Source organism: Colius striatus, chromosome 18 (genome assembly GCF_028858725.1).
Source record: "Colius striatus isolate bColStr4 chromosome 18, bColStr4.1.hap1, whole genome shotgun sequence".
In the NCBI taxonomy this organism is placed as follows: domain Eukaryota; kingdom Metazoa; phylum Chordata; class Aves; order Coliiformes; family Coliidae; genus Colius; species Colius striatus.
In genome coordinates, this window is record NC_084776.1 from 7,088,754 (window position 1) to 7,115,604 (window position 26,851).

General features: G+C 59.7%; 1 protein-coding gene across 6 annotated transcripts in view; it reads right to left on the minus strand.

The window, feature by feature from the left end:
• CASKIN2 (CASK interacting protein 2) overlaps positions 1 to 26,637 on the minus strand; it is a 34,422-nt gene extending 7,785 nt beyond the window's left edge. For 3 of the 6 annotated variants that reach the window (XM_062010570.1, XM_062010569.1, XM_062010564.1), the window contains exons 1-11: positions 26,424 to 26,637; positions 23,482 to 24,191; positions 5,090 to 5,141; positions 2,667 to 2,764; positions 2,440 to 2,585; positions 2,231 to 2,326; positions 1,294 to 1,424; positions 977 to 1,085; positions 744 to 852; positions 341 to 435; positions 142 to 259 (exon numbers count right to left, since the gene is read on the minus strand). In XM_062010570.1, the coding sequence (XP_061866554.1) occupies positions 142 to 259; positions 341 to 435; positions 744 to 852; positions 977 to 1,085; positions 1,294 to 1,424; positions 2,231 to 2,326; positions 2,440 to 2,585; positions 2,667 to 2,764; positions 5,090 to 5,141; positions 23,482 to 23,575 (1,048 nt within the window). In that variant the 5' untranslated portion in view covers positions 23,576 to 24,191; positions 26,424 to 26,637. Of the gene's footprint in view, positions 1 to 141; positions 260 to 340; positions 436 to 743; positions 853 to 976; positions 1,086 to 1,293; positions 1,425 to 2,230; positions 2,327 to 2,439; positions 2,586 to 2,666; positions 2,765 to 5,089; positions 5,142 to 23,481; positions 24,192 to 24,624; positions 24,672 to 25,074; positions 25,187 to 26,423 lie in introns of those variants that run through there. The other 3 variants (XM_062010566.1, XM_062010568.1, XM_062010567.1) reach the window with 3 other exon arrangements.
• Positions 26,638 to 26,851: the final 214 nt, after the last annotated feature.

The following is a 26,851-nucleotide window of genomic DNA, read 5'->3' on the forward strand; positions in this document are numbered from 1 at the left end:
CCCACCCATGGCACAACCCCCCTGTGCCTCTCCCCCTCTAGCTAAGGCAGGGCTGCGGGCAGCTGTGCTGGGAGGTGCCGGGAAGGCTGAGGTGAGCTGGCACAGGGGACTGGCCCCGCTGTGCCCACGGTGCCCACTGACCTGTTCTCTTGCTGATGACCTCGGCGATGGAGGGAGGGAAGTACCCAACCCGATCGGTGCCTTTCTGAGTGTCGTGGATGTGCCCCTTCCATCGCCCGTCCTGATGCTGCTCCAGGACCTGCCGTGGGGGGGACAGCCATGGGGCTGGTACCTGGGGCCATGGCAGGGCAGGGAGACGGGCAGCAGGGGGAAGCCTCACCGTGATGACGTCTCCTGCCCGGACATTGAGAGCAGTTGGGTCGTGGAGGTTCCAAAAATCCTTCAGAGCTCGGACCTTCAGGATTCCTGATGCCTCTGAAGACAAGGCACAAGAGGAAGAAAGAAGGTGCCAGAGCACAGGGAGGAAAGAGAGCAGTTCAGGGAAGGAAGAGGGGGGAAACAAGAGCGAGGAAAGAGGAGAAGAAGGTATTAACACTGCAGAAAGAACTTGATCCCTGGCCACAGCCCACACGGAGGGTACAGGCACATACGGCATGGACTGGGATGCTCAACCAGGCTGGGTCAGGCTGTTCAAAAGGAGCACTGGGAGCCCCAGAAGTCCCAGGGGAAAGAAGCCTCTCTGAGTCCAGGCAGTGCCTGGCTGTGGGCCGGCCCCACCTCACCTCTCAGCAGCTGCTTGATGTCCTTGCTGGCGTGCGAGGTGGTGAACTGGTTCACGATGTCCAGCGCCGTCTGGTTGTAGGTGTTCCTGATGTTCACATCGACGCCGCCCTGCCCGGGAGGGGACGTGCTCACAGCCTGACCCCATGTCTGCCACCAGCCCCACAGGAGACAGAGGGTCCAAGGGCAGAGGGTGACCCCCCGGGGCCTGTCCCCCCGGCTGTGCCGCGCTCACCTCCAGCAGCAGCCGCACCACCTCTGTCTTGCCGTAGAGCGCGGCCTCGTGCAGCGCTGTGCCCGTCTTTGTCTGCTTGTTGATCTCGATCCCAGCCTTCAGCAGCTGCCTGGTAGGAAGGAAGGACAGGCATGAACAGCAGGGCACGGGCATGAGGGCCAGGAGATGGGCTCTGTGGCAATGGGAAAGGGACAACGTCTCACATCACTGAGGCGACTGCAGCCTGCAGCAGAGAGGTGGGTTTGGGAGGATGCAGGACTGAAGCCATGATGGCCTTATCTGAGCCAGGGCAGTAGCCCAGGCTGGGCAGGGGTTACCTGATGATCTCCTTGTGCCCGTTCTTGGCTGCCAGGTGCAGTGGGGTGGTGTAGTTGGGGTCGGTGGCATCCTTGGACTGTCCCTCCAGGAGGGCAACACACAGATGGCTGTTCAGCAGCAGCTGGGCCACCTGCACGGGGCACAGGGGTGAGCTGTGGGGTGCAGGTACCCCTCTCCTGCACCCTCCTAGCAACTGTCCCTCCCTCCCTCTGCTCCTCATACTGCTGCTCCCCTCCATCTGCAGTCCCAGGGCAGGGCCACAGTGTCGCGAGGGGCCGTAAAAGGTCACAATGGCCAGAAATAGTCTTCCCATAATCAGGCTTTTCAGACCAAGCCCTAAAAAAACTCCAGTCTCTCCAAGCCCAGAGTGACTCTCAGCGTCTCAGGGCAGCCCAGAGGCGCAGAAGAGTTATTTTTACTGCCCTGTTTATAGCTGCAGACATTATAGATACTCCAAAAATGGAAATATCCCCTCAGCCCCCTCTCTGGTGGGGCACGGGATGGTCTGGCTGTCTGCACTCCAGCCCAGCAGTGCTGCCCAGGCTGGGGTCTCCCAGAGCATGGGATGGCCCATCCTGACAAGCTGTGCCAGGCACCCTGAGCAGCTGAGTGGGGTCGGGCACTGGGGGCTGGTGGGGATCAGCCTGTCTGTGCTTAACCAGGAGCAAAGCTGGGGTGGGCAGAGGAGGCTGCAGGGAAGTGGGAGAGGGCAGGACTCCTGGCTCCTCTCCCAGCCCGACGCTGCCCTCCTGTGAGGTCAGGAGTGAAACATGCGGCTCCCACACTCAGGATCTGGCCTTGCCCACCCATGGGAGGAGGCAGGTGCTGCCCACAGGGCTCTGAGGCTCAGGGCAGCCTCAGTGGGACCCAGCGCTCAGTCCCCAGCGCCAGCCCTGGAGAAGCTCCCGGCGCAGAGCAGAGCCCCGCAGCACCCACCTTCAGCCGCCCAAACTCGCAGGCCAGGTCCAGAGGAGTTTTCTTCGCCTTGTTGATGAGACAGGGGTTGGACTGGTGCTGGAGCAGCATCTCCGACTGCGGGGCAGCAACGTGGGACAGGGGCTCAGCGTCATCCCGTCCCTCACCCCCCTCCCCTCCTGCTCACCCCCCGCAGAGACGCAGGCAGGGGGGTCTCTGGGCTCACTCACCACCTCATAGTGTCCGTACTGGGCTGAGAGGTGCAGCGGGATCTGCCCGTCCAGCGAGGCCATGTTGACGGAGGCAGCCGCGCGCAGCAGCACCCGCACGGGCTCCAGCCGGCCCTGCCAGGCCGCGTAGTGCAGGGGCCGCATCCCTGCGGGGACCCAGCGGCGCTCAGCAGGGCTCAGGCCAGGGGCTCACGGCTGGGCCGGGGAGGGGGGGTGTCGTCCCTTACCGTTGCTGTCCTTGATGTCCACGGTGGCCTGCGCCTCCAGCAGCAGGGAGATGAGGTCCAGGCTGCCGCCCAGGGCCGCGTGGTGCAGTGCTGAGAACCTGCGGCACACGGCACGGCTCAGCCCGGCCCCGTCCTCACGGCCCCCTCTGCACCGGGACACGGGCCGAGGGCTGGGGCAGTCACCACGGCTCATGGCTGCGTCCCTCCCGATTCCCTGCTCCCAGTGCCTCAGTTTCCCCACGGCAAAACAGAGACAGATCCCTCCGTGACGTCCGTGTCTCGGGGCTCAGTGATGCAAGGGCCCTGTGCCCCCAACAAGATCCCAGAGAGCGGGGTCCCTCAGCCTCTGCTCCCAGAAGCAGGCAGGATCATAGAATCACAGAGTGGTGGGGGTTGGAAGGGCCCTGCAGAGCTCACCCAGCCCAAGCCCCTGCTAAAGCAGGTTCCCCTTGAGCAGGGGGCACAGGAATGTGTCCAGGTGGGTTTGGAAACCTCCCGAGAAGGAGCCTCCACACCCTCCCTGGGCAGCCTGGGCCAGGGCTCCCTCAGCTCACACCAAAGGACTTTCTCCTTGTGTTTCAGTGGAACTGGTTGTGCTCATGTCCATCACCCCTTGTCCTGTCGCTGGCCACCACAGAAAAAATGTCACCTCATCCTCCTGACACCCACCCTTTAGGTGCCTCTAAGTGTTGATGAGGTCTCCCTTCAGCCTTCTGTTCTCCAGGTTGAACAGCCCCAGGTCCTGCAGCCTTTCCTCATACAGGATGCTGAGCTGCATCCCTCCTCTCCCCTGTGCAGCCAGGCAGCCTGAAGCTGTGCCCCTCACAGCACCCAGAAAACACATCGTCCCATGGCTGCTCCTGTAGCCCCAAACAGCCCCCTCCCTGTGCCAGCAGCCCCCTCCCTGTGCCAGCAGCACTGCTGGGAGCCCACAGCACAGCGTGGGAGGCTGTGGCAATGAAAGAGGCCTGTGTCTGGGGGCTGTGAAAGGGGCCTGTCTGCCCTGTGCTGTCACGTGAAGGGCTATGGCCCAGCCAGGGTCCCTGTGCCGCCAGGGATCAGCCCGTGCGCTGCTCCCAGGGGTGTGGGGGGCTCTGGATGGCACCATCCTGGGGCTCCAATGAGCTCAGCATTGTGCCATCCCCGTGCTGGGGACACAGCTCAGCCAGCATGGCTCTCCTCCCGATCTGTGGCCTCAGAGCACCCCCAAATCTCTGTGCAGTCTCTGGGCACTGCAGAATGGAGCTAACCCCAGCAAAGATGCCTTCTCCTGCCCTCAAGGCGGCCACCATGATCCCCGAGCCCGCACTGAAGCCCCAGCCTCAAAGTGGGAGTGCAGGGGATGCAACATCCCCCTGAGCCACCCCTGTGGGAGTCCCCAGAGGCAGCTGCACAAACCCCCACTTGCCCAGCTCACCATCCCCAAGCCATGAGCCAGGGGATGCCAAGGGCACTGCCAGCAGCGTGGCTCTCCCAGGAGGGCACCCACAGCCATCCCCACGCCTGGGTCTCACCTCCCCACCCTCCCCTTCCCGTCCCCAGCGACAGCCAACGTGCTGCCTGTGCAGTGAACGCCCCTCACGTGGGGAGACAAACCCTTTCCCCTCATCCCATCAGCAGCCCTCCTGGAGCTGCCTGAGCACAAGCTCTGTCCCTTATCAGAATCATTGCTTCTAATATTATGGGTTTTTTTTCCTCCATTAAGCTCCATCTGCACAGTATTGTTTTCAGACAGAGCCACCCTGCACGTTTTCAGCCCCCTGCTAGCCTGAGAGGACTCATCACAGACACCTCCTGCTCCACAGGCCTCAGAAAGCAAACATGGAGAAATTAGGTACAACAACAGCATACAAAGCAACGCTAATAACTCACAGGTCAGAGCTAATTCAATAAGATTAACATGCTTGTTTATTTTATAGGCCTTTGTGGTTTCTTTAACTCTCTGTACCCAACTTATTAAGTGCTTGGATTTTGGAAGTGATGAGCTGCACAAATATGCTGTGGTCACTTGGCAACCTCATCTTTTCTTTCCCTAACATCCCCCAAACAAAGGGATTTTGCTCTGGGGATGTTGGACACAGGCAGGAGCACGTGCAGGTGCTGGGGCTGGCCTAGTGCTCCTCCATACTTCAGCCAGCACTTGGGGTACTGTGCAGGGGCTGGAGCTCTGCCTTTCACCCCCATCCCCACCCAGGAGGATGCAGAAGAGCCTCCAATTGCTTTGCAGCATGGACTGAGCACAGCCCTGAGCTCAGATCCAGGCAAGGTCTGCCTTTGCAGGGCTTGCCCTGCCTGCAGGATGCTGTTGCGTTCTCTGGGGCTCAACACCTACCCTTGAAAGCTTTATGATAGCCAGAGCTGCAGAACTGACTGTGTCCTGGAGAGAGCAAACCCACCCAGCACTCAGCCAAGGGAACACTCACCCGTCTGCATCCTGGTAGTTGACGTTCAGGCGCTTGGTAGATCCCAGGAGCTCTGCAGAGAGAGGAGGTGAAGGTCAGGGCAGGAGGCAGAGCCCACACAGCCCCCAGGGCCCCACAGGAACCCCATCCCACAGGCACGCTGACCTGCCAGTGCACAGAACAGTGCCTGGCCCATCCCGGCAGCCTCTCCTCTCCTCTCACTCCACCTTCACCTTCACGAACCCTCCACGGGCTGCCCCAGCTCAACTTCACACCCTTTCCTCCTTCTGTCCTGCCCCATCTCTGTGTGCTGCCGGGATGGGTCGGACCCCACAGCTCCTGTCTGCCTGGGTGACACAGCACTTCCCTTTATAGGCAGCAACACCTCCAAACTGCTGAGTGGGGCCATTTCACCCCCCACTCGCTCCCTGTGCTCGCTGCTGCTGCTGCCCAGGCCCGGCCCACAGACCACATGGTTGGCATTTCTATGGCTGGGGCAGAGGCTGAAGCCTCCAGCCATGAATGTGAGAATTGTGCCACCTCGGGATCCCCGTCCCCTCAGCCCATCCTCCCCGGCTCTGGGGAAGCACTGAGGATGCTCACCCCACCCTGGCACGGCCTCACCCACACCCCCAGCTCCTGCCTGCAATTAATTCCAATGAATTCCTTCCTCCCACACAGAGAGGAGTTTTATTCTTCTCGAGGGGTTGAGAGGGATTAACATCTCTGGAATTCAGCCGCCAAGTCAAAAGGGAAAGAAAGGGGAAGGTATGCAGGGGGCAAGAAATGCCACCGCTCCCCCTCTGCCTCTCCAGGCAGCCCCATCCCTGAGCTGAGCAGGATTAAAGGCTGTGAAAGGTTTCTGTGCCGGTTCCTATGGAAAATCCAAGTCCAAGAGCTGGGCTCCAAGCCTGGGGTGAAACAGCTGCTCAAACCCCACTGAAACGTGGTGGGGTCCTGGGGAAGGAGCCCCCTCCCTCACAGCTGGGCAGATCTCTAGGGCTGCAGCTGCTCTTCCTCCGTCTCCTTCTCCATTCCCTTCTCTTTTCCTCCTCTCCTGAGGTCTCTGCCCACCTCACACAGCAGTTCCCATACAAAGCCAGGCTCTGCTGCATGGCCCCTCTGCCTGAAGGAAAGCTGAAGAGGGGGCCAGCTCATTCATCATGCAAATGGATAATTAAAGGAACCCAAGGAAGGGTAAGTTCATTACTGCAATTTAAAGTGTTTTGTAAACAGCCTAATTAACACAAAATGGGCTTGGAGTGGCTGCTGGTGAAGGACTCGTGACTTGTAGCCACAGCTGAGGGGAGCAGGTCGGGATCACCCTAATTACCTCTTGCAGGGGCTGTTCACAGCAGCAGCAAACAGCTCCACCAACCCCAGAGCCCTTCCTGAAGGAACCGGCTCCCAAAACAGAGCTCACACTCCCCCTCCCACCTCCACATTTCCCAAGAACCCAGGGTCTGTGTCGAGGACAAGCTGCTTCCCTCAGCCTCACCAGCCAGGAAGAAAATAACAGTAACAGTTCCCTCGTCAATTGATCCAACTGTGCAGCAACCACGACCCCTGAGCCCCACCACGTCACCTTCACAGAGCCACGATGGCACTGGGGGCACACAGCAGAGCCAGGAGCAGGGTCAGCTGTGGGGGGCAAAGGCCTCATCCTGCCCCCAAAACGTTTTGGGATGGATCTGCAAGGGGGGAGCAGGAAGGGCTGGGAAGTGTTTGCTGCATCCCCAAAGGATGTGGGGGAAGATAAAATTAAACAAGGGGTTTCCCTAAGCTGTGGGCAATGCCCATGAAGCCCCCTGAGCCATCCCTCTGCCTTTCCAGGGGGGTTATAACGAGGTATCTGTGAAGCATGCTCTGTGTGGTGGGAACTGAAAGCCAATATGGGTTTGTTCCCATCAGCTGCAGCTGAGAATTGCCACTGGGTTTTGCTGCTGAGAAATGGCGAGGAGGAGGATGAGAAGGGTCCTTACCCATGGCAGGAGGGGCTGAGCCTAAACCCCTTGAGCAGGGCTGGGTGGGTAATGCCAGGAAGAGAAGGACTGGATGGAGATGCCCATGGGGCACGAGTGAGAAAGAGGCAGAAGTAACCCAGAGCCCCCAGGGGCTGGTCCTGGAGTTGTGCAATGCCCACTGTTTGAAGAGAGAGAGCTCACCCCAAAATCCCATCCCTAATCCCCTACTCCAAGGGCAGTGGGCCGGCCAGTGGGGTCCAGTAAGCAGGGCTGGGACACTGTGGGTGTCCTGGGACATGGTGGGTGTCCCTGCCTGCTCCCCAGGCCCAGGAGGCAGCTGTCAGCCTCTGCACAGCCAGATGTGTGTGTTTGCTCCTCTACCCCAGCAACATTCCTTAAATTAGCTCCCTGGTCAGGACACAGTGTGGGTGGCTGGGAAAGCAGCAGGTCCCAAAAAGTGGATTCAAGAGCATCATCCCCTGCGGCTCTTCCCAAAACGTGAATGCAACAACACTCGTCTCCAGCTCAGGCAGGATGGGAAAGGGTTTGGCTCTGGCTCGTAGCTGGGTAAACTGCTGCTTAGAGAGCTGGGGGGTTGCAGCCAGGCTGGGAGGTAGAGCATGGGTAGGGAAGGGGTCGGGCACTCTGGCACTGCGTGAGGGGAGTGGAGGGATGGAGGGAATGGAGCATGACCAGCACCACTGTGCTGCACAGCTCAGCACCACACAGCACACAGGGCCGGGAAGGCAGCCCAGGGGCAGCCCTGCCTCAGTGGGGCATGGGGGGAAGCAATGGGGCACGGGGTGCCACCAGCCCTCCATCGTGCCCCTGGGATGTGGTGGCAGGAAGGCAGCTGATGGGCACTTCCCTGGCATCGCACTTCCTCCTTCTCTCCATGTGCTCCTTTTGACTGATTGCCCTGGTTTTCTCCCCATTTCTTCAGCCCCTTCTCTCCCTGTCAGTGTCCTGGCAGCTCCAGGCTCCTTGGCCCTTCCCACGCAGATATTCTGGGGCTCTGCACAGGACCAGCCAGTCCCACAGCCCTCCCTGACTGGCTGGTTCGACCGTGTGGCTCTGGCCAGAACACAGAGCTAAGCTGGGAAAGGGCTTGGGGGGTGGGGCTGATCCCTGGACCCTTCCCAGCTGCATTGTCACCTTCTTTGCGTTTGCACTGGGGCAGGAGCACTCGTGGGGCTGATCCACACCCCCCACTCCCCACCACGCGCACACTCCCATCGCGGAACGATGGACCCACAAAAACACAGACACAGCGTCGGAAAATCGCTGGAGGAGATGCTTCCAGGGGAAAACATGTCTCGATGCCGCCCAAGGGTTAACTCTGGCCGTGGGTCTCCCCTGCTCACCCCTCCAAGGGCTCCCCGCCCCGCTCCGGGCCCCTCGGGCGCAGTCGCGGGCGCCTGCCCGGGCAGGACGCGGCTCTGCGGCGCGGGGCCGGGGCTGAGCGAGGCCTCGGGGGAGACAGCGAGCTTCTGTGCGGCTCCGGCTGCCAAGCAGCAGCAGCAGCAGGCGCGGAGCGGCTCCGGCACAGCCCTGACGAACGGGCGCAGGGCGCGGTGCCCCGCCGGCACGCTGCGAGCCAGCCCCGCACGGCGCCCGTCCCACCCCCTGCCCCCGTGCCTCAGTTTCCCCGCGGCGCTGGGCTGCACGCACGGCGCTGGGGCCGGGCTGGGCTGCGGGGGGGACCCGGGGCGGCTGCCGCAGCCGCACGCCTGGCAGCCCCCGGCACAGCCCCGTGTTCACCCGCCGGTGCCCGCCCGGCGCCTGCGGTACGGAGCCAGCCGTGCCCCCGCACGCCCTGCGCCAGCGCCGCGGGGCCCCGCGGCACCCCTTACCCTTCACCACACACCTCATTCCCCAAAGGACAGCCTTGGGCTCAGCCCTGAGGTCCTGCAGACAGACACGGCCCCCCCGAAGCGTTTAAGTGCTCACTGGGACAGAGCAGCACACACCTGCCCGGGTTGGGCTGGGGAAAGAAATGCCGAATATCCCTTCGACCCTGCAAAGCACCCCTTGGAGACTCCTGCCCTGGCTCTCACACGGTCAGGCTCCAGAAAGCACTGCTTCTGCTGGGACCTACCCCCCTGGATTTGTCCACCCAGCATGGCCACGGCAGAGCTCTGCTGCAAGCCTTTGTCTGTGCGGGACAGAGAGATCTGTAAGCACATACACGGCTCCTTGCCAGAGATCACTTGAAAAAGCACTCCTTTCTGCTGGTCCTGTGTCACAGACCCTTGTCCCTTCCCCTTCCTCTGGGAAATCACATCCACACACCACTGGCTGCAAGTATCCTTGTGCCATGAGCGTCCTCATGCAGGTCTGAGCAAATCTGTATCATGAGCATCCCTACACTGACAGCCACGAGCATAGAACCATAGAATCCCAGCATGGTGGGGGTTGGAAGGGAGCTGCAGAGCTCATCCAGCCCAAGTCCCTGCTAAAGCAGGTTCCCCTCCATCAGGGGCACAGGAATGTGTCCAGGTGGGTTTGGAAACCTCCCAAGAAGGAGCCTCCACACCCTCCCTGGGCAGCCTGGGCCAGGGCTCCCTCACCTCAGCACCAAAGGAACTTCTCCTCCTGTACCAGTGGAACTGGTTGTGTTCCAGCTCATGTCCATCACCCCTTGTCCTGTCACTGGGCACTACAGAAAAAAAGTGTCCCCCCCATCCCCTTTAGATACCTACAAGGGTTGATGAGGTCTCCCCTCAGTCTTCTCCAGGCTGAACAGCCACAGGTCCCACAGCCTTTCTTCATAAGGAAGATGCTCCAGTCCCCTCAGCACCTTGGTGTCCCTGCACTGGCCTCTCTCCAGCAGTTCCCTGTCCTTCTTGAGCTGGGGAGCCCAGAACTGGACACAGGACTCCAGACAAGGCCTCATCAGGGCTGAGCAGAGGAGGAGAACATCCCTCAACCTGAGCATCCCTGCACCATGAGCATCCCTGAATATCCATCCACAAACATCTCTGCACTGCCAGCCATGAGTTCCCTGCACACAGGTCTGGGTACTGCAGGAACACCATCCTGCTGCCCTGGGTGACGGGAGAGGGACCCTGTGCTCTGGATACACCAAATACATGCACCTCCTCTCTTGGGAAAATAAAATACACCTGGGGACTGTCACCACTAAACCAATAAACCAGCTGGAGGAGCTAATCAGCTGTGATCCCACAGAGCATCAGCCATCTCCTGAGGCTGGAGGTACCAGGAGGTGACAGCTTCACCCCACCTGCCCTGCGTGGCCTTGACCTGTGCCGAGGGCCTGGGCTGGCCCTGCCGTGGCTCACAGTGGGTTTGTGCTGTGCCTCAGGAGAGACTCGATATCACACCCAAAATCAAGACCCAAAGAGGTGATGTCCACCCCTCCTGTGCAGGAATCACCCTTCCCTGTCGCCTCTCTGTCCACAGGCACATCCATTGTGGCCACCCACACCCGGCTTGTCCCGGCAAACCGGCTGCTGCGGGGGCAGCTTCCCAATATGTTCAGGAGATTCACCCCTGACGATAGGGAAGGAGCTCGGCCACAGAGACATTAAGAAACTCAACCAAAGTTGCCCAGCAGGCTCAGGATGGAGGTTGGGTAAGAGCTGAGGGCTCCTGACCCCAGCTGCGGTAGCCACCAGCCCCCATGCTGAATGCTGTGCCCAGCTCCCTGGGCAGGCACAGCCCCCTCTTTCCCTCAGGGGTATGGTGGGGGAATTTGGCTGCCAGGGTGCTGCCACCCAGAATACCTGGCTGAGCACCCGTCCCTGTGGGTATCCAAATGCCACATGTGCCCAAATAGAATCACAGCATCTGGAAAAGATCTGTAAGATCATCACGTCCAAACACAGGTACCCGAATGCCAGGGATGTCTGAATGCCAGGGCTGCTCTCTTGGCTAGGTGCTGGGGTTTGAGGCTCTGCAGCATCCCTGTGGATGGGCTCCCCAGCAGCGCTGACAAACAGGTCCTCTATGCTCTCCTGTCTGGAAACACATTCAGATATGATGGTGGATGATGGTCAAGGCAGGAGACGGCAAAGGCAGTGGAGAGGTTCAAGACACCTGTCCTGCTCCCTGTGCTGGGCTGGGGGTCTGCTACAAGCAAAGGGGAGTTTAGGGACACAGCAGCAGGATCATGGAGTCAAGTGGGAGCCTTTTTCCTTCTTTGGAAAAGACTGGGAGCCTTTTTCCCAAGGAAAATCCAACAATGGAGTATTTTCAATAGACTGACAGCAGGATGGAGCAGGGGCAGCATCCCCACACAGCACAGACATCAATAGCTCACCCCCAGCCCAGCTGCCCCAGGACCCCCAGTCAGACCCCGAATCTCCCCCCACCACTTCCCCCCAGCAGCAAAGCAGGAAAAAACAGGCAGCTTGTTCAAAGCAAAGGCTCCCAGAACAATGAAAGGAAAAGCAGAGTCGGAAACCCCGTCCCCATCCCGCAGCTGGGAAGAAGGTGCAGCTCTCACCCCTGGGGCTTGACAGCCGCAGCAGGGATGGAGGGGGCAAAGGCCAAGGGGGGAAACAGCACCTCAAGATTCCTTTGGGACTCGATTTGCCCCTCACAAATGCCAAACATGGGCTCCTGTTCTGAGTTTCAGGACCCCAGAAGGATCTTGGCTGTACAGTGGGATGAACACTCCACTGTAATAATGTGGGGGTTCACACCTGCTGCCTAACCCAATGCACCCCAGCAGGAGGAAGCAGTAACACCCCTTCCCCAAGGAGCTGAAATCGCATCCCCCAGCCCCAGCCAGGATGGAAACAGCTGGGAAAGGCGTCGGGTGGGAGAAGCCGGGCGGCTCCTTCGGAGATACAAGGGCTCCTTTCCCAGCTGGCCGGGGAAACGCGTTACCGGGAGGTGAAGTCACCGTCCCTGCTGGGACCTGGCTATTCCACTCTCCAGGATATGAACTCAGAGGAGCTGTATTTGCCCAGGGAAGAGGTGGAGCCTTTTCCATTTCCCTCATCCTTCCGAAAGGACAGGACGGCTCCCGAGCGGGAAGAGATGGGGCGATAGCAGCGGGGGCTGGCGGCCAAGCTGGGCACGCCGGGGGCCACGAGCCACCCAGGGGCTGCAGGACACGGGGACCAGCACAGCATCTAACACAGGTCCAGCACTAACACACCTTGGCTCCCATTCAACTGGTTCCATACTTGGGTTCCCAAGGAGCCAGGGAAGGGGCTGCACCTCCGGACGCCCTCTGAGTGCTGCAGCACCAAGCAAATCGTGCGTTAATATAATCTGTGGAGGATGCTGCACAGATCAATGAGGGCAGAAATAACACAACAGGGACTTAGAGAGATTAAGAGAACAAACCCAGGCAGATTCAACCTGAGAAAATTGCAGACTGCAGCATCTGGGGGAAAATAATCCAACCAGCAGAAGGTCAATGGGAGGAAGAAAGAGGGGAAGCAGGATGCGGGGGGACGGTGAGAGCAGCGTGAGCGTGGGCACGGAGGGAGCTGCTGGTGAGGAAAACAACCTCGGTGGGGGGATGCTGCACCTTCCAGCATGTGCACGGGGCTGTGAACATGATACGAGCTCGTGGGGGACGTGAGGGGCTTGGAGGGACACGGGAGGCGAGTGACAGGAGCCAGCAGCTGAGGGCTTGCTGTGCATGGGAAGATTAGGGCAGGTCAGTGAGTCTGGATTTGCTGAGCAACAGTTAATTAGGGAGGGCGGGCAGGGACGCAGCAACCCACCTGCACCTGGAGGGTTTTGACGCTCAAGAGGAGCACGTAGCTATTTATTTTATGGTTCTGACAATGAGCCCCAGATAAAAACGAGAGCAGCCAAGAGCAGCTGGCAACACCCTGCCAGCTCAAGGAAGTGAAGCGAGGATCCGGCCCTCTGCTGCAGCTTGGACGGCTGCAGCGAATCACGCAGTGGGGAAGGCTGAGGCTGTGGGATGGGACTGCCGTGGCCCTCCTGCCTACATGTCCCATGGTGGGGCTCTCTGTGCCCACCACCACCAGCCTGGTACGTGCAGGTGGCAGCAGGGAGCTGCCCCGGCCGGTGGTGCTCGGAGCACATGGTGATGTGGCGACTGGAAATCCTGCAATATCCTCCAGTGCTGGCCCCGGGAAGCTGCCGTGCGGCTGGAGCAGGAGCTGCTGGGGTGACCTGAGAGCCTGTCCCCACCCTGGACACTCTAATCTGGGCGAGACACACACAGGATGGGAGGGGAGGCACCGGGAGGTGAAGCTGTTCACTCGAGGTCACGCAGGTCGATGGTTCAAGTGCTGTCACTGCTTCCCCAGGCCCCAGCGACTGGGAACCGAATTTTCCCCAAAGCCCCTGCCACCACCAGCCCCTGGGCAGCTGAGGACTAACCTCAACCTGCTGCTGGCAGCTGCGTGGACACAGTTTGGATCCACACACAGTTAAAAATACCCTTTGGATGCCTTTCCTCAACTCTGACCCTGTGTGTTGCTGCCAGCCCCGTGCGGGGACAATCCTGCAGGGTTTCCCGGGATACACACAGCAGACACTGCCTGGGGACTGGGTTTTCCTCCCATAGCAGGGCTTTCCACTCCTGGGGGGCTGCTGCCTTGAAGGCTTTACCCTCTGTTGCCAAACTTTGCTTCCTAGAGCCTCCTTCCCACAGACCATGTACGAGCTCCCCACCTCCATCTGAAGTCTGGATCTGAGCAGCTCGAGCAAACTGTTTCCTTCCCTCCTGGACAGAGACAAAATGTGTCCTCTGGCTCCTGCTGGTGCTAAGGGATGCTGGATGGGCGACTGCTCCAGCAGATGCCATGGTGCTGCAGCCATTCGTGGCATCTGCACTGGGAAAGAGCAAGAGAATCTCACCCAGCAGGGGCAGCTTCACGCTTCCAAGCCATGAGGGATGGGAAGGACCCCTCTCTAAATCCCCTCTCTGGCGATGGCAAGGGCACAGAGGGCACCTGTCCCTCCTTGCTCCTCCCATCCCCTGTGCAAGGTCACCTACCAAAATAAGTGGGAACTGCCCAGCCACTCCACACTGCCACCAGTGGGAAGGGAACAGGGACAGACCCATCCCCAGCGGGCACAGGCCAAGCTCCCTCCAGCCTGCGACGAGCAGACAAACCCACTGCTGCTCTTTGCTCTCCCTGCTGAGTCTGGGGATGGCAGCGCTGCTCTGCCTGTGCCCAGCATGAGAGCTCTTTGCCAGTCAGGTCAGACTCCAGCTGCCCCCTCAGGTTTCTGGCTGAAGTAGGAGAAGCCATCACCAAAATTCTGCTGCACATCTGGCTGGGGGCACTTCTCTCATGCCTCAGCTGGAGCAAGGCGCTTTCACCCAGCTGCAGCAGTGAAGGATTCTCCAGGGGACCTGGTCTGCAGCAGGACTCTGTCTGCAGGGGACAGGAGAGGGACACTGTGGCTATTTCAGCACGATGCACTGCACCACCCTGTGTGTCCCTGACAAATGCACTCAGCAGCCTGTGAGGCTGTATGTCCCAGGACAGGCATCTCCCCATCCCCATGGTGCAAGCATGAACCCAAACCAGGACCCCCTGCCCATCTCCCCATCCCCGTGGGGGCCTCAGCGGCTGCCGAGCTATTCTGGGCACCACGTTCCTGCCCCCCTGCCCTTGTCCCAGCTGCTCTGGGGCTGAGGGGAGGGCAGTGGGCTCCTCCCATCGCTCAGCCAGGGCGCCAGAGCCGGCCGGCAGCTGCTCAGGGACCAGCTGGGGACAAGGGTGACATGGAGCAGCCCCGTCCCCTCGTGTAGCATTGCAGGGACAAGGGCTGACTTACAGCAAGGGCAAAGGCATCAGATTAGAACTGTGATGTGTAAAGGGGGATTGCATCTGAGGAGCTCCAGTCCACAGGCTGAGCTCCAGTGGGCAGCTTCCCATGCAGGGACGGGGAAGGGGTTTGGAGGGGACAGCACATCAACCCCTCCAGACCCCCAGAGAACAGGCCCACCTCAGTACCAGAGGTAAACTGAGGCAGGAGCAGCATCTCCAGCCCCTCATCAAACCGAGGCCGTGCCTGGTTTCCCACACAGCCCCTGCTGCCTGTGGGGTCCCCACTGCCAGGCTGTCCCCCACCATCCCATCCCCTCACCTCGGCACTCCCCACGGCCCGGCGGCGGCGGTGGGATGCAAGCCAAGGCCTGCCCGCTGCCTGGACCCCTGCCGGCAACCCGATCTGTTTACGCCTTCCCAGCGCGGCGGCTGCGTGTCGGGAACGGCCCCGGCAAGCCCGAGTTGGCGGCCGAGGCAGCGAGGGAGCCGAGCACAGAAACCCCCTCCTGCCGCCCCGCAGCACCCCGGGGAGCAGCGGCCAGCAAGGGGGGTGCAGCAGGGGAAGGGGCCCCACCTCCCTCCTCTTTTCATAGGAAAAGACACCCCTTCTTGCCCCGTGCCACCCTGTGCCTCCCAGCCCGGCCCGGGAGTCACGGCAGGTTGCCTCATCCGCAGGCCCTGCCGGCAAACGGCTCTGTGAGCTGTGCCAGCCCTGCTGGGGAAGCACTGGGAGAGCAAAGCAGCCCTGCAAGCTGCACGCCTCTTCCTGGATGGTGAGGCATCGGCTTTGCGAGCACATGGTTCCCATGCAGGAGGCTCAGGAGGCTGATGGCCACACCATAGAATCGTTATGGTTGGAAAAGACCTTTAAGATCATCATGTCCAATCACATGTCAGTCTCTGTCCCAGTGCCTGCATTGTCCTCACGTGGGGCTGAGCAGAGGCACCCCTTGCACTGCTCCCAGGAGGTGTTTATCCAGGACAAAACACATGGGTGATACCAACACCCTGTGTGAAGTCAGCCCCATGGGTGTTCAGAGTGGGCTGCAGCAGGAAAGAGCAGAGCCACGACTTCAGGAGCTTAGAACTGGATCCTGACACCTCCACACCAGGTTTGGGGCGGAGGGAACAGAGAAGCAGCTCCAGAATGTCTATAGGAAACCCAAAAAGTACCACTAAATATAACCAGTGAGACAGATGCTCTGAGACAGTGAGCTGCCTGTGGCCCAGCAACACTGAGGAGGAAGCTGAGGGATCCTCCCAAGGCTTGAGCATCCCTCAAGGTTTGAAGACATAGAGCAGGGTTGGAGGCAGCTCCTCTGTGTGTACAGGAGTCTCCTCCTCTTTAAGGATGAGCCTTTTCCTTCTTTTTAACCCAGCAGCGTGGGCTCACCACACACCCGTGTCCCCCATGTCAGCAATAGTTAGCCACCAGCTGAGAACTGGCCCCTTTCAGAGGCCACTGAGGCAAGTGGTGCTCACATGGCCTCACCACAGTGAGATGCATCTGGGGAAGTCCCTGAGAGGCTGCACAGGCTGTGAGGTGAGTGTCCTGCCCTGGGAGAGAGAGGAGAAGGTCTATAGGGCTCCTACAGAGAGAACAACAACAGGAGGAGAAGGTCTATAGGGCTCCCAACCAACTGTCTCCCTCTTGCTGTTTGCACCCAGTTTGGCTCTAGCTGGAAAACTTGCTTCAGGTTTGTCCATCCCTGTCTTGGCAAAGAAACAAGATGATGTCCTGAGACGGGCTGCTTGAGGGGGAGAGCCGTGGCTGAGAGGCAGATAGACCCTGGCACTGACACTCCAAGAGGGCAAGAGGCACCCGCAAAGCAGGTGTGGGAGCCCAAGCCAGCCCCGCTCCTGAGAGCACCTCTGTGCCAACTCCCCTCACGAGCAGAGCCCCTTACACAACCAGCCGAAAGCCCCGGAGCTTTCACCCCTCACAGCACAGCCGCCCACCGGGGTCAGCCAACACGGGCCCCAGCTCCCGGGATGGCAGGCGGGGAGGGCTGTGGGCACGGCTGCGTGCTCAGCCTCGGCTGGGCCTGGCAGGGAGCGGCAGCGCTGGCAGCGCTTGGCGGAAGCACAGCGGACGTGTTGCACCAGGCCTGGGATGCTGCAGGAGCCACATACCTGCCATGTGTGCAGGTTCTCCCTGCTCCCTTATCTGGCTATCGCTGCAGCTCCAGCCTTTCTTCCCCAGGTTGCAAACAGCTCCGAGGTGCCTGCACACCCACCCCCCTGGACACAACCCCCCCGGGGCGTCCCACAGGAGTAAGAGATGGGTGAGGGTGTCCAGCCCTTCCCTGAGAGGGTAAAGATCACCCTGGCAGAGCCATTTCCAAGCAGTCTGGGCATCTCCAGGCAGGTTTGTGACTCATTGGGACACCTCGGATGATGTTGCAGCCTAAAGGTTCATACACGTCCCTCCCTCTCCATCCCAGGCACCATGTTTTTGAGGGAGCCAGAAGAGGGATTTGAAGTGCTCACAGCTCCTCCCCACCCACTTATTTGCAGCCAGCAAAGAAAAAAAAAAAGCTGTAAAAAGGTGGTTGATTGTTATTTAGTTTCTGCCCCTTTCATACTCCTTTGCCTGAGTTTTTTGCCAGAGGCGGGCCTGGGTCTGGCAGGGGGCCAGGCCTGCAGAGGAGCTTTTGAAAACAAAGCAGGGCGCGTGCATGCTCATACACACACACACACACATCCAGCCCCTCTTTTAACTCTTTACTGGGGTGATTTTGTGTGGAAGATGGTTTCCAGCCGGCCGGGAGCGCGCGACTGCGCGCTCCCGGCCGGCTGTAAACCATCTTCCACACAGGATGCTTGTTGATTGCTCCCAAGATCCAATAATTCAGTGGCCAAAGAGATCAATGGCATCCTGGCTTGTATCAGAAATAGTATGGCCAGCAGGAGCAGGGAAGTGATTGTGCCTCTGTACTAGGTACTGGTGAAGCTGCACCTTGAATGGCGTGTGCAGTTTTGGGCCTCTCACTGCAAGAAGGACACTGAAGGGCTGGAGCATCCTCAACACCAGAGCTGGGGAAGGGTCTGGATCACTGAGCCTTATGAAGAATGGCTGATGGAACTGGGGGTGTTTAGGCTGGAGGAGAGGAGGCTGAGGAGAGACATGAGCACTCTCTGCAACTCCCTGACAGGAGGTTGTAGCAATGTGGGGGTCAATCTCTTCTCCCAAGTAACAAGACAAGAGGAAACGGCCTTAAGTTGTGCCAGGGGAGGTTTAGATTGGAGATGAGGAAGAAATGTTCCACTGAGAGGGTTGTGAAAACACTGTGCCAGGCTGCCCAGGGAGGTGGGGGAGTCCCCATCCCTGGGGCTATTACAAAGCCATGGAGATGAGGTGCTGAGGGCTGTGGGTTAGCAATGGGCTTGGCAGGGTGAGGGGAGTGGCTGGACTTGATGATCTTAAAGGTCTTCTCCAACTGAAATGATTCTGGGATGATATTCTAAAAGCTGGGGAGTGCTGGCAGCACACACACAGCATCCCCAAACCCATTAGGCCAACTACCTTTTTGCATAGGTCACTGCTACCCAGTCTCTTTATCCATCAGCTCCCTCCTAGCTACAATCAGCCCCAAGCCCCTAGCACATCCCCAGCCCCAGATAGAGGATGGGATGCCTGTTCTGGCAGTGTCCTTGCCACGTCCCCGTCTCCCTTGCCTGTGATCAGCCCTGGGGAGCACCGTCCCCGTTACAGCAGCCGTGTGCCGCCAGCAGCTGGGCACAGGCTGTTCCGTGGCTCAGGGCTGCCCTTCCTGTCTGCCTTCCAGCTCTCAACATCCAAATCGTCCTGTGTTTCTGGGTCAGACAGTCAAAACAGCTCTGCAGCCCTCGGGAAGGGGAGCTGAGCCTCTGCTCTGGGTTGAGTCACCAGGAAGCGCTCAAAGAACTGCAATGTCCCTCCTGCCCCAAACCTCAGCGTCCTGTCTGTGTCATCTAGGACAGCCACCAGACCGGCTCCATCCATGGCCCCGAGGGACTTCTGCACCCCCCTGAGAGACATCCCTGGAATACCCCAGTGCTGCCAGGCATCTCCATGGGAAGGCAGCGGGGCCTGAAGCAGCCCCCACACTCATTCCCTTCCCCAGAATTAGCCCTTCCACCCCACCAACTCTTTTACCCAGGCAGGGAAAAGGCAGCTGCAGGTGGCCCAGGCTGGCAGCAAGGAGCCACAAGCTGCCTTGCCAACGTTTCCAAAGGCTGAAGACAAAAATACACACCCATAACAGAAGATGTGAACCTGTGAACACAGGGAATTGAGGTGCAGAGGGGCACGGGGCTGGGCACTCCGAGGAGGCCGTGTCTGCCGAGCCAGGGGATGCCCAGCATGGCCTCCTGCATCTCCCTGTGCCTGGCTGGTTGGGCCTTATCTCCCAGGCTTGGCACAGTGACACTTGCCGTGGCAGCCGGGCCCCTTTCCAAACACAACACCCCTTAGAGGCCGCCTCTGAAATGCAACCGCCCCGTTCACTGCTTTCGCCACCGCTGCCCACACAGGGCTTTTCCTTCCCAAGGAGAGAGGCAGAAAGGAAAGAGGCTAAAGCCCTTCATGAGCTGGGACAACCAGGATGTGGATGGGAAAACCCACCAAGCAAACACCAGGCTACTGAAGGTCTGAGACCCTCATCCTGGGGAGGCCATGAGCTGTGGGAGGTGGAAGGAAGGATGGAATCCCCCGTGCTGCACAGCTGCAGCCCCGCTGCCATCCAACCCCACAGCCGCTGAGCTCGCCGGAGCCTTTGAAGCCTCTTTTCTCCCCTTCCTACCCACCCTGGGCTGGTTCAGAAGCAGGTTTCAGCAGGCTGCAGGGTCGCTGGCTCCCCGGGCACGGTGCCTCGCCCCGCTCCTGGCTCGGGCTCGGCGGAAGAGGGAGTTTTGCCCGTTTCGGCAGAGTTTCTCGGCGTCTCTCCGCGGGCGCACCCAGGGCCTTTCCAAGCTGGAGCACGGCTGTGGAGCCGGTCCAGCCCGTCAGACCGACGGTGCGCGGGGAAAGGAGGGGAGGACACGGCTGAGGACGCTTGGGAACTCGGCCTTCAAACTCGGGCTTCAAGGGATGTGGCCAAGGCCACACTTGGGCTTGGGTGGTAGAGCCGGGTCCAACTGCCTGCACCGCCCGGGGCAGGACCGGAGCGGGCAGGGTGCCCAGACATCCCTGTGCCACTGCCAGCAGGGAATGCCATCGGGTGTAACAGAGCCTGAAACGATAAGGATCCTGCCCAAGGCTAGTCCTGGCTTTTTCCCCTCCACAGCCAGACCATGCAGAGCAGCTGGAGCACCCAGGGCTCGAGACAAACGTCCCTTGGGAGCAGCAGCCAAGAGAAGCGTGTTCCTCCTTGGTGAGGGGGGCCTGCTGGCATGCTGGGCTTGCTGGCTGTCACAAAGGCACATCCAATATCATTGCAAAATAACCCCCAAACTGTAAAAAGGAGCAACTTCTTCCCTAAACAACTATGGACCTGCTGCTGCTGAGAGATGCAAGAAACCTGGCAAGACCTTAAAGGAGGGCGAGTTTCAGTAGAGGATGGGGACACAGAGCACCAGTGGCAAAGGCCACAGGAGAGATATTAAACCTCACGCTTTGGGGCTTAAGCTGATACAGCTACTAGGGATTAGGAGGGAATATAAGAGGGAGGGAGGGAGGGAGTTATCCCACATCTGCCTACTGCAGGCTCATAGCACGTGGAACAGCATCGTTCCTCTCCTGCCCAGCCAGACAGGTGAGAGCAGCATCTGAGAGCCAGCACTGCTCCAGGGAAAACCTTTCTGTGCTTTGTGCTGCCAGGATGCAGCAATGAGGGGCATCAACCCAGGCCAAGCCAAGACCCCCTGCAAGCTCTGCTAGAGACTTGATAGGTCACAGTCCAGACAAAGCTGCATCCCAGGTTCTCACCCCTATTCCTTGATATATCCAAGGTCTGGAAAGCCTCAACATGGCTGGTGAAATGAGGCAAGTGGTTGGCCAAAGTTGGCCAAACCCTGCCGAGGCAGCAGCTGAACTCTAGCAGGGCTTTGCTCCCTGTCCTTGGGAGTTTAATGCCAGTTTGCTCAGCTGCTGCCCTTTCTTTGCACTTTGCACACGTTTAAACAAAAACTGTCACCACTCCCTCAAGGAAGGCAAACAGTGAGTCCAGCTCCCAGCGCCTTCCATGGCTCCTCCAGCCTCTGGCTATCATGAGGGCATCACCCCAGCATCCCCTCCATCCCCAGGGATAGGGACATCCAAATCTTGCCAGGCACCGTCCAGAAGCCATCATCCCTTCCCAGGCAGGAGGGCCACAGCCGGGGGGCTTTGCCTCTCGCCTGCCCCGGGAGCCGCGGCCCCTCGGTGTGGCGGCGGCCGCCCTGGCCTGGCCGACTGGCGCATTGTTGGCAAAGCGGCCGGCCCAGGGCCGTGATTGATCACCGAGGAGAAGGGCCAAAGCCGTGACGGGTCGTTTAACAATTTCAATTAAACTCTACAGCGCTCCAACGCAGAGGGGAGGGGAGACAGAGAAGGAAACGAGAAAGCGGGACGTTTCTATTGCTGCGCCGGGGAACCTCAGCAGAGCACAGCCAGCTCCGGCCTTCCTGAAGGAGACCCCTTCCTTGGCTGCAGAAGTGACCACTCCACCATCGTAACATCTCCTCCATGCAGGGAGAACATCCACCCTCGCCTGCCCTTCCCCTCCCTACTCCTGCCCCCAAAAACTTTCTCCTTGCCTGCCCCACCGCCTTATAATAATAGGTGCCGTGACCCAGTTGTGCGGCAGCGCCTGCGCGGGGAGGCGGCTGCGCCCGGGGAATATTAAACAACACGTCCCTGAAGTTGCTGCTGCCGGGACTGGCGCTTCAGCTCTGCTTACGTGCCGTGACTTTTTTAGGCACAGGCAGCCCCGGAGGGCTGATCACAGCGACCGAGCTCCCAATCCACTGAGACAGCAGAAGGACTCTTAGAGGGATTTTTGGAAGGAAAAAAAAATAACCCACCCACCCCAAATGAGCATCTCAGCACGTCACATGGAGAAGGAGCAAGAACGAGCAGCAAATGCTCAGCTCTCCTGGCATCGGGGAGAGCAGGGAGACGGAGCTGTAAGGGATGGGGAGCAGTGATGCCCTCCATGCCCCTGGGACCAGGCAAGCCCCAAGGGCTTGCAGCGGTGGCCTTGCAGGACGCTGGGTGTTTTGTCCCCCTCCTCCTTATAAAGGAATGAAATGGAAATGAGCAGAGGGAGCTGCTGCCGTGGCAGAGTTAAACACACACATTCACGTGGGTGCCCCATGGCTGGAGGGGAAGACGCCAGAGAGAAAACATAGGGTTAAAGTGGGAGAGAGTCACTGGAGGGGATGGGAGGAAACGAGCAACTTCACCCCTCTGGGTGTGCAGGACGGGGAGAGCCACCCAGCCTGCCCACCCCGCAGGACACCAGCATGGGGGAGCGGAGCTGTGTTAGCCATCCTGACGTTATTTATTGCCTTGAGGGTGTCCTTCAGCCCGCCTGCGCAGGCAAACTGCTCTCACTGCAGCTCAGGGACCCTGTACGGGCACAGACCCCGAGCTGCAAGCAGGGGCAACGGCCCCCAGTCCCTTCATCCAGGGAGGGGGCACCAGACACTCCCTGTTCTAGGAAGGACACAACCTTCAGCCCTCTCACACGCCCAGCAGTCGGGATTTGCAAAGTTTTGGCTGCAATCAAAGCTTTCCAGTAGCTGACCCAGGGGAGCTGATCCTCTTCTCACGTTTATAATCCTCAGCCTAACTCATATTTCTCAGCACCAGCCTCCCTCTGTCCCAGGACGCTCCTAAGAAGCATTAAAGCTTTTTCTCCTGCCCAAGTTTCCCCTCTCCCTTCCCAGGATAGTTTATTCTGCTCCAGCTTTTCCACACACACTCGAGAGACCCCCCACAATGAGCAGCCCTGGGCAGGGAGTCCTGCAGCCCCCAGCCCAGAGCAGCTCCTGCAGCCTGGGCAGACACTGTGCACCTTCCCCTGGCCACACACTGCACCGAGGGCCCTTTTATTTACTTTTCCCAGTTTCCCTTTCTCTGTAGGTCACGAGCAGCAACTGGGAGCTCAGATATCTACAAGGGCACCGTGGCACCAGCCACAATCTGCTCCTCCACCTTCCCCATCTCCTCCAGATACCGTGGGGTGCCTGCAGGACCCCAGTGCCCTTGGGGACCCCTGTGAGCTGTGCTTGCTGCTGACCTTTCTGAGAGCACGTGCAAGGAAACAGCCCTGCTGAAGGGTTAAACATTACCAGACTGAAATTCAAGGCTTGACGATTGGTTCCAGTTGACTGGCTGGGATGATAATTTTTCCACAAGATAAATACAGCCAGGAGTCAGTGGCAATTGCTAAAGACTCTTTGTAGCAGCGTGTCCCCCTACTCCACAAGCAGCTCTGCTTCCCGTCGCTGCTGCCATTTCCCTTCACCCATCCCCACTCAGTAGCCCACGCTTCAGAGCTCCTGGCCCCACGCCCAAGGGGAACCCCAGCCCTGCAGGGAGGATCACTTACAGCCCAGTCATTCATCTGTATAGGCTGTGCTTGCGCTCCCAGCAATGCTGTAACCCCTGTGCTGGGGTTCAGGGACAGCGCTTGCACCCAGCAGGGACGACCCCAAGCCCCCTGCTGGGACACACACCCTGGGAGAGGTGGCGGTACCCGACCCCAGGGAGAGGGAACCCACAGCTCTGCACCCAGGTACTCACTGCTCTTGGATGCCTTGATCTTGGCCACCAGCTTCTGCACACCAGGTACATCCCCGTTCTTCACGGCTTGGATCAGCTCCTGCTCCCGCCCCATCGCAGACAGGTGAGAGCAGTGGCGGTGCAGAGGCAGAGACCCTCAGATCCCAGAGGTTTATAAGGCCATGGGAATAAGTCCGTAATTCCTCAAAACACACTTTGATGGGAGACAAAATCCAGCACGAAAAATGCTTTACAATCCCATGGAACATAAAAACCAGAAGGAAGAAGTATTTCTGTTGAGGGTAGAAGTCCCCTTCTGCATCGGGAGAAGGACCCGGATGGGGTTTGGTACGAGAACATGCGATCAATTAAAACAAGAAATAGTTCAGTGCTCGGAGACAGGCTCCCAGCAGCACCAGGGCTTCCCAAGACAAAGCCAAGCAGCTCAGGGCACAGCGGCTGACACAGTCGGCATCGGGACGCCCTCAGCCTCTCGCAGCAGTCCCGGAGCCGGAGGTGTTGTGCTTTGCTCTTCTCGCCAGGCTCTGCTGCCCTGATGAGTCCCTAATTCTTCCCAAAGGGATTACGGGCTCGTCGCCATCTGGAAGTCATAGATCCTCCCTCTCTGGTGCTCATTAGCCCCTTGGTTTCGGCATTCCTCTTGGCGACAGCACTGCAGCCACGCTGGGGAGCTCTGTGCACGGCCGGGCCCCGGCACGGCAGCCCAGGACCTGTGGAGGGGAAGAGCAGAGTCAGCCCTCAAAGGCCATTTACCTCTCGGCTGCGTCGCGACAGCTTTTGTATCTGCGCCGAACAACGAATACTTTGACTATATTTAGTCCTGGCGGGACTTGGCTCGTCCTCGTGTGAAACAGAGAGGAAAGAACCTGCAGAGGAAACCTCCTGAGGGTGCTGTCAGGGGGTAGCCAAGGAGTGGGATGGGGGTACAGCTCCTTCCCCATCCTCCTGGGGCCACACATGCTGTCCCCTCTGTTAAAGGCAGCACAAAGGGCTCAGAGCACCATGGCATCTCCTCCTCTCCTTCCCTGGTGGCAGTACCCAAAGAATGGAGCTGGGGAGGTTATTCCAAAGTCCTCTGCAACCCATGGGAACAGGTCACCCTGCCCAGCACCTTTTCCCTCCCATGTAAATGTAAACCCTCACCTTCCAAAACACCCCCGAAGCTCAGTGCCCTGGGACCCAAGACAGACTTTAACCAGTACATGAGCTCTCTCCAGCCCAAGTGAGGCACTGGGTGTAATTCAGCAGCACAACTACGCTCAGGAGAACAGGATGAAGCCCACATCCTGGCCAGCCAGTGTAACCCAGAGAGGGTACAGGGTCCCATGGCAGTGGTTCACACCTCTCAGTTGCACCCGAGCTGCCCAAACTAGGTGGTGAGAAAAATCCCTCCTGGTTCAGGGCCATGCATTGGCAAGCTGCTCCGAGGGCTGAGGAGGAGCGTGTGTGAAGCAGGGCAGGGAGCACAACACTGTGCCAGCTGCAAGGCCCTTGCCCACAACTCCCCCTGTGCTGATCCAGGCCAGATCAGGACCGACTCTGGATCCCTCAGCCACGGCTCAGACGTGCCATCCCCCTTTCCAGAGCACTCACCCTCAGCCCTTTATGTAATAGCGGGTGTCGCTTCCTCTGAGCAATCGAGGTCATTGTTTTGAGGATGGAAACCACAGGGGAGAGAAGGCAACAGTGGGAAGAGAGGTCCTGCCTGGGTCAAGGAAAGCAAAACCAGAAGAGGAGTGTTGCTCAGCCCACCCACTGTAAAGCTGGAAGCTGCAGCTGCCCACGAGCACAGGCACCCGGTGCCCCAGCCCTCCCCAGGGTGCAGCAGTATTCAGGCCAGCTGGTGAGATAACACTCCAGTACTGGCTTAGCTTCTAGGACAAGGGGATGCTGAGATTCTCCCACCTGGCTGCAGGGTTCTCTCCTCATAATCACTCCTCCAGGGCCCATAGTTCGCTCAGCTGATGAGCCTCTGGGCACGGGGGCTGCTCAGGGGAGTGTGTGCCAGGCTCTGAGACCAGTGCCCACCAAGGTCAGCTGTGCCCTCCCCACGTCCTGGGGCACCCACACCAGCTTATCTACCTTACAACAAAGTTTCAGCCACTTGACTCTGACTAACCTCTCGCTGCAAACAAATCCCCTCCTGAACCTTCCTGCACTGCACCCTCTTCAAAACTATTCCATTTAACTCTCTGCACCACCTTCAGCTTTGTGCTGCTCTTCCAAAGTGCTCACGGACAAAAAAAGTGTGAGTTTACTCATGTATTTAAAAAGTTCGCGTGGCCTCACTTAGAAAACAGCCCCGTGCTGCTGCCCACGTCTCCCGGAGCACGCAGGGCTCGGCAAGGTGCTTGGAGGTACCAAGAGCTCCAAATACCGATCTCCACCTCTTCAGCCTCTCGAGAGAGGAGCAGCGGTGAAGGTAAAATTCGAGAAACACACAAAGCTGGAAAAGCAACAGCAAACATCCCTCCCACCCGAGCAGAGCTGAGCCCGCAGCCCAGGAATCCACCTGGAGAACCAAAGGATCCCAAACACTCCCGCGGCCAACAGAAGCACCGGGGAAAAGGAGAGAGGGGAGGAGGGGGGACAAAACCTAACAACAACAATAAACCCAAACAAAAACAAACTAATTACGTAAGTGGAGAAGGAAAGATGCGAAAGAGCAGGAGGCAGCGAGGCTGGTCCCGAAGGGGCGGGAGGGGGAAGGTCGCCAGCCCCGGAGCCCCCGGGGAGCCCCCGCGCTGCTGCCGCCGGGGCCAGGCCGGCAGCGATGGGGGCACCGCTCGCGCCTCCGTCTCCCCCCACCCCGAGACCCCCGGGACGGGTAGTTCCCTCTTCGGGGGAGGACTCGGGGAGGACTTTTGCCCCGAACCGAGACGAGTTCGCTCCGCCGCTGCTGCGAGCGGCCCGAGCCGGGCGGCCCCGGCGGCCCCACTCACCTGCGGGCGCTCCCCGGCCGCGCCGCGCCGGGGCGAACCGAGCCCTGCGGGACCGCTCCGGACTGAGCCACGCCGACAAGTTCAGAGCCGAGCCGAGCAGCAACTTCCCGAGCCGAACGGAGCGGGAGAAGCGAGCGGCGCGGTGCCGGCTGCCAGGCTCGCAGGGCGGCTCGGCGCTCGGTAAAGTCCCGCTCAGGCTGGCCCCGTCCCGGCAGGAAATCCCTCCCCGGCCCGGCCTGATTGGAAAAGCCCGGCGGGTTGTGCGGGCTGGGCAGGGCCGGGGCTGCTGTCACTCACCGTGATGCGCCGGCAGATGTGGGCAGGGCCGCGGCAGCCCGCCGCACCGGCACCGCGCCGGGTCGGGGGGTGGCCCTGGGGCTCCCGGGCAAGCGGCTCCCTCTGAACGGGGCCCGGCTGGCGAGACGAGG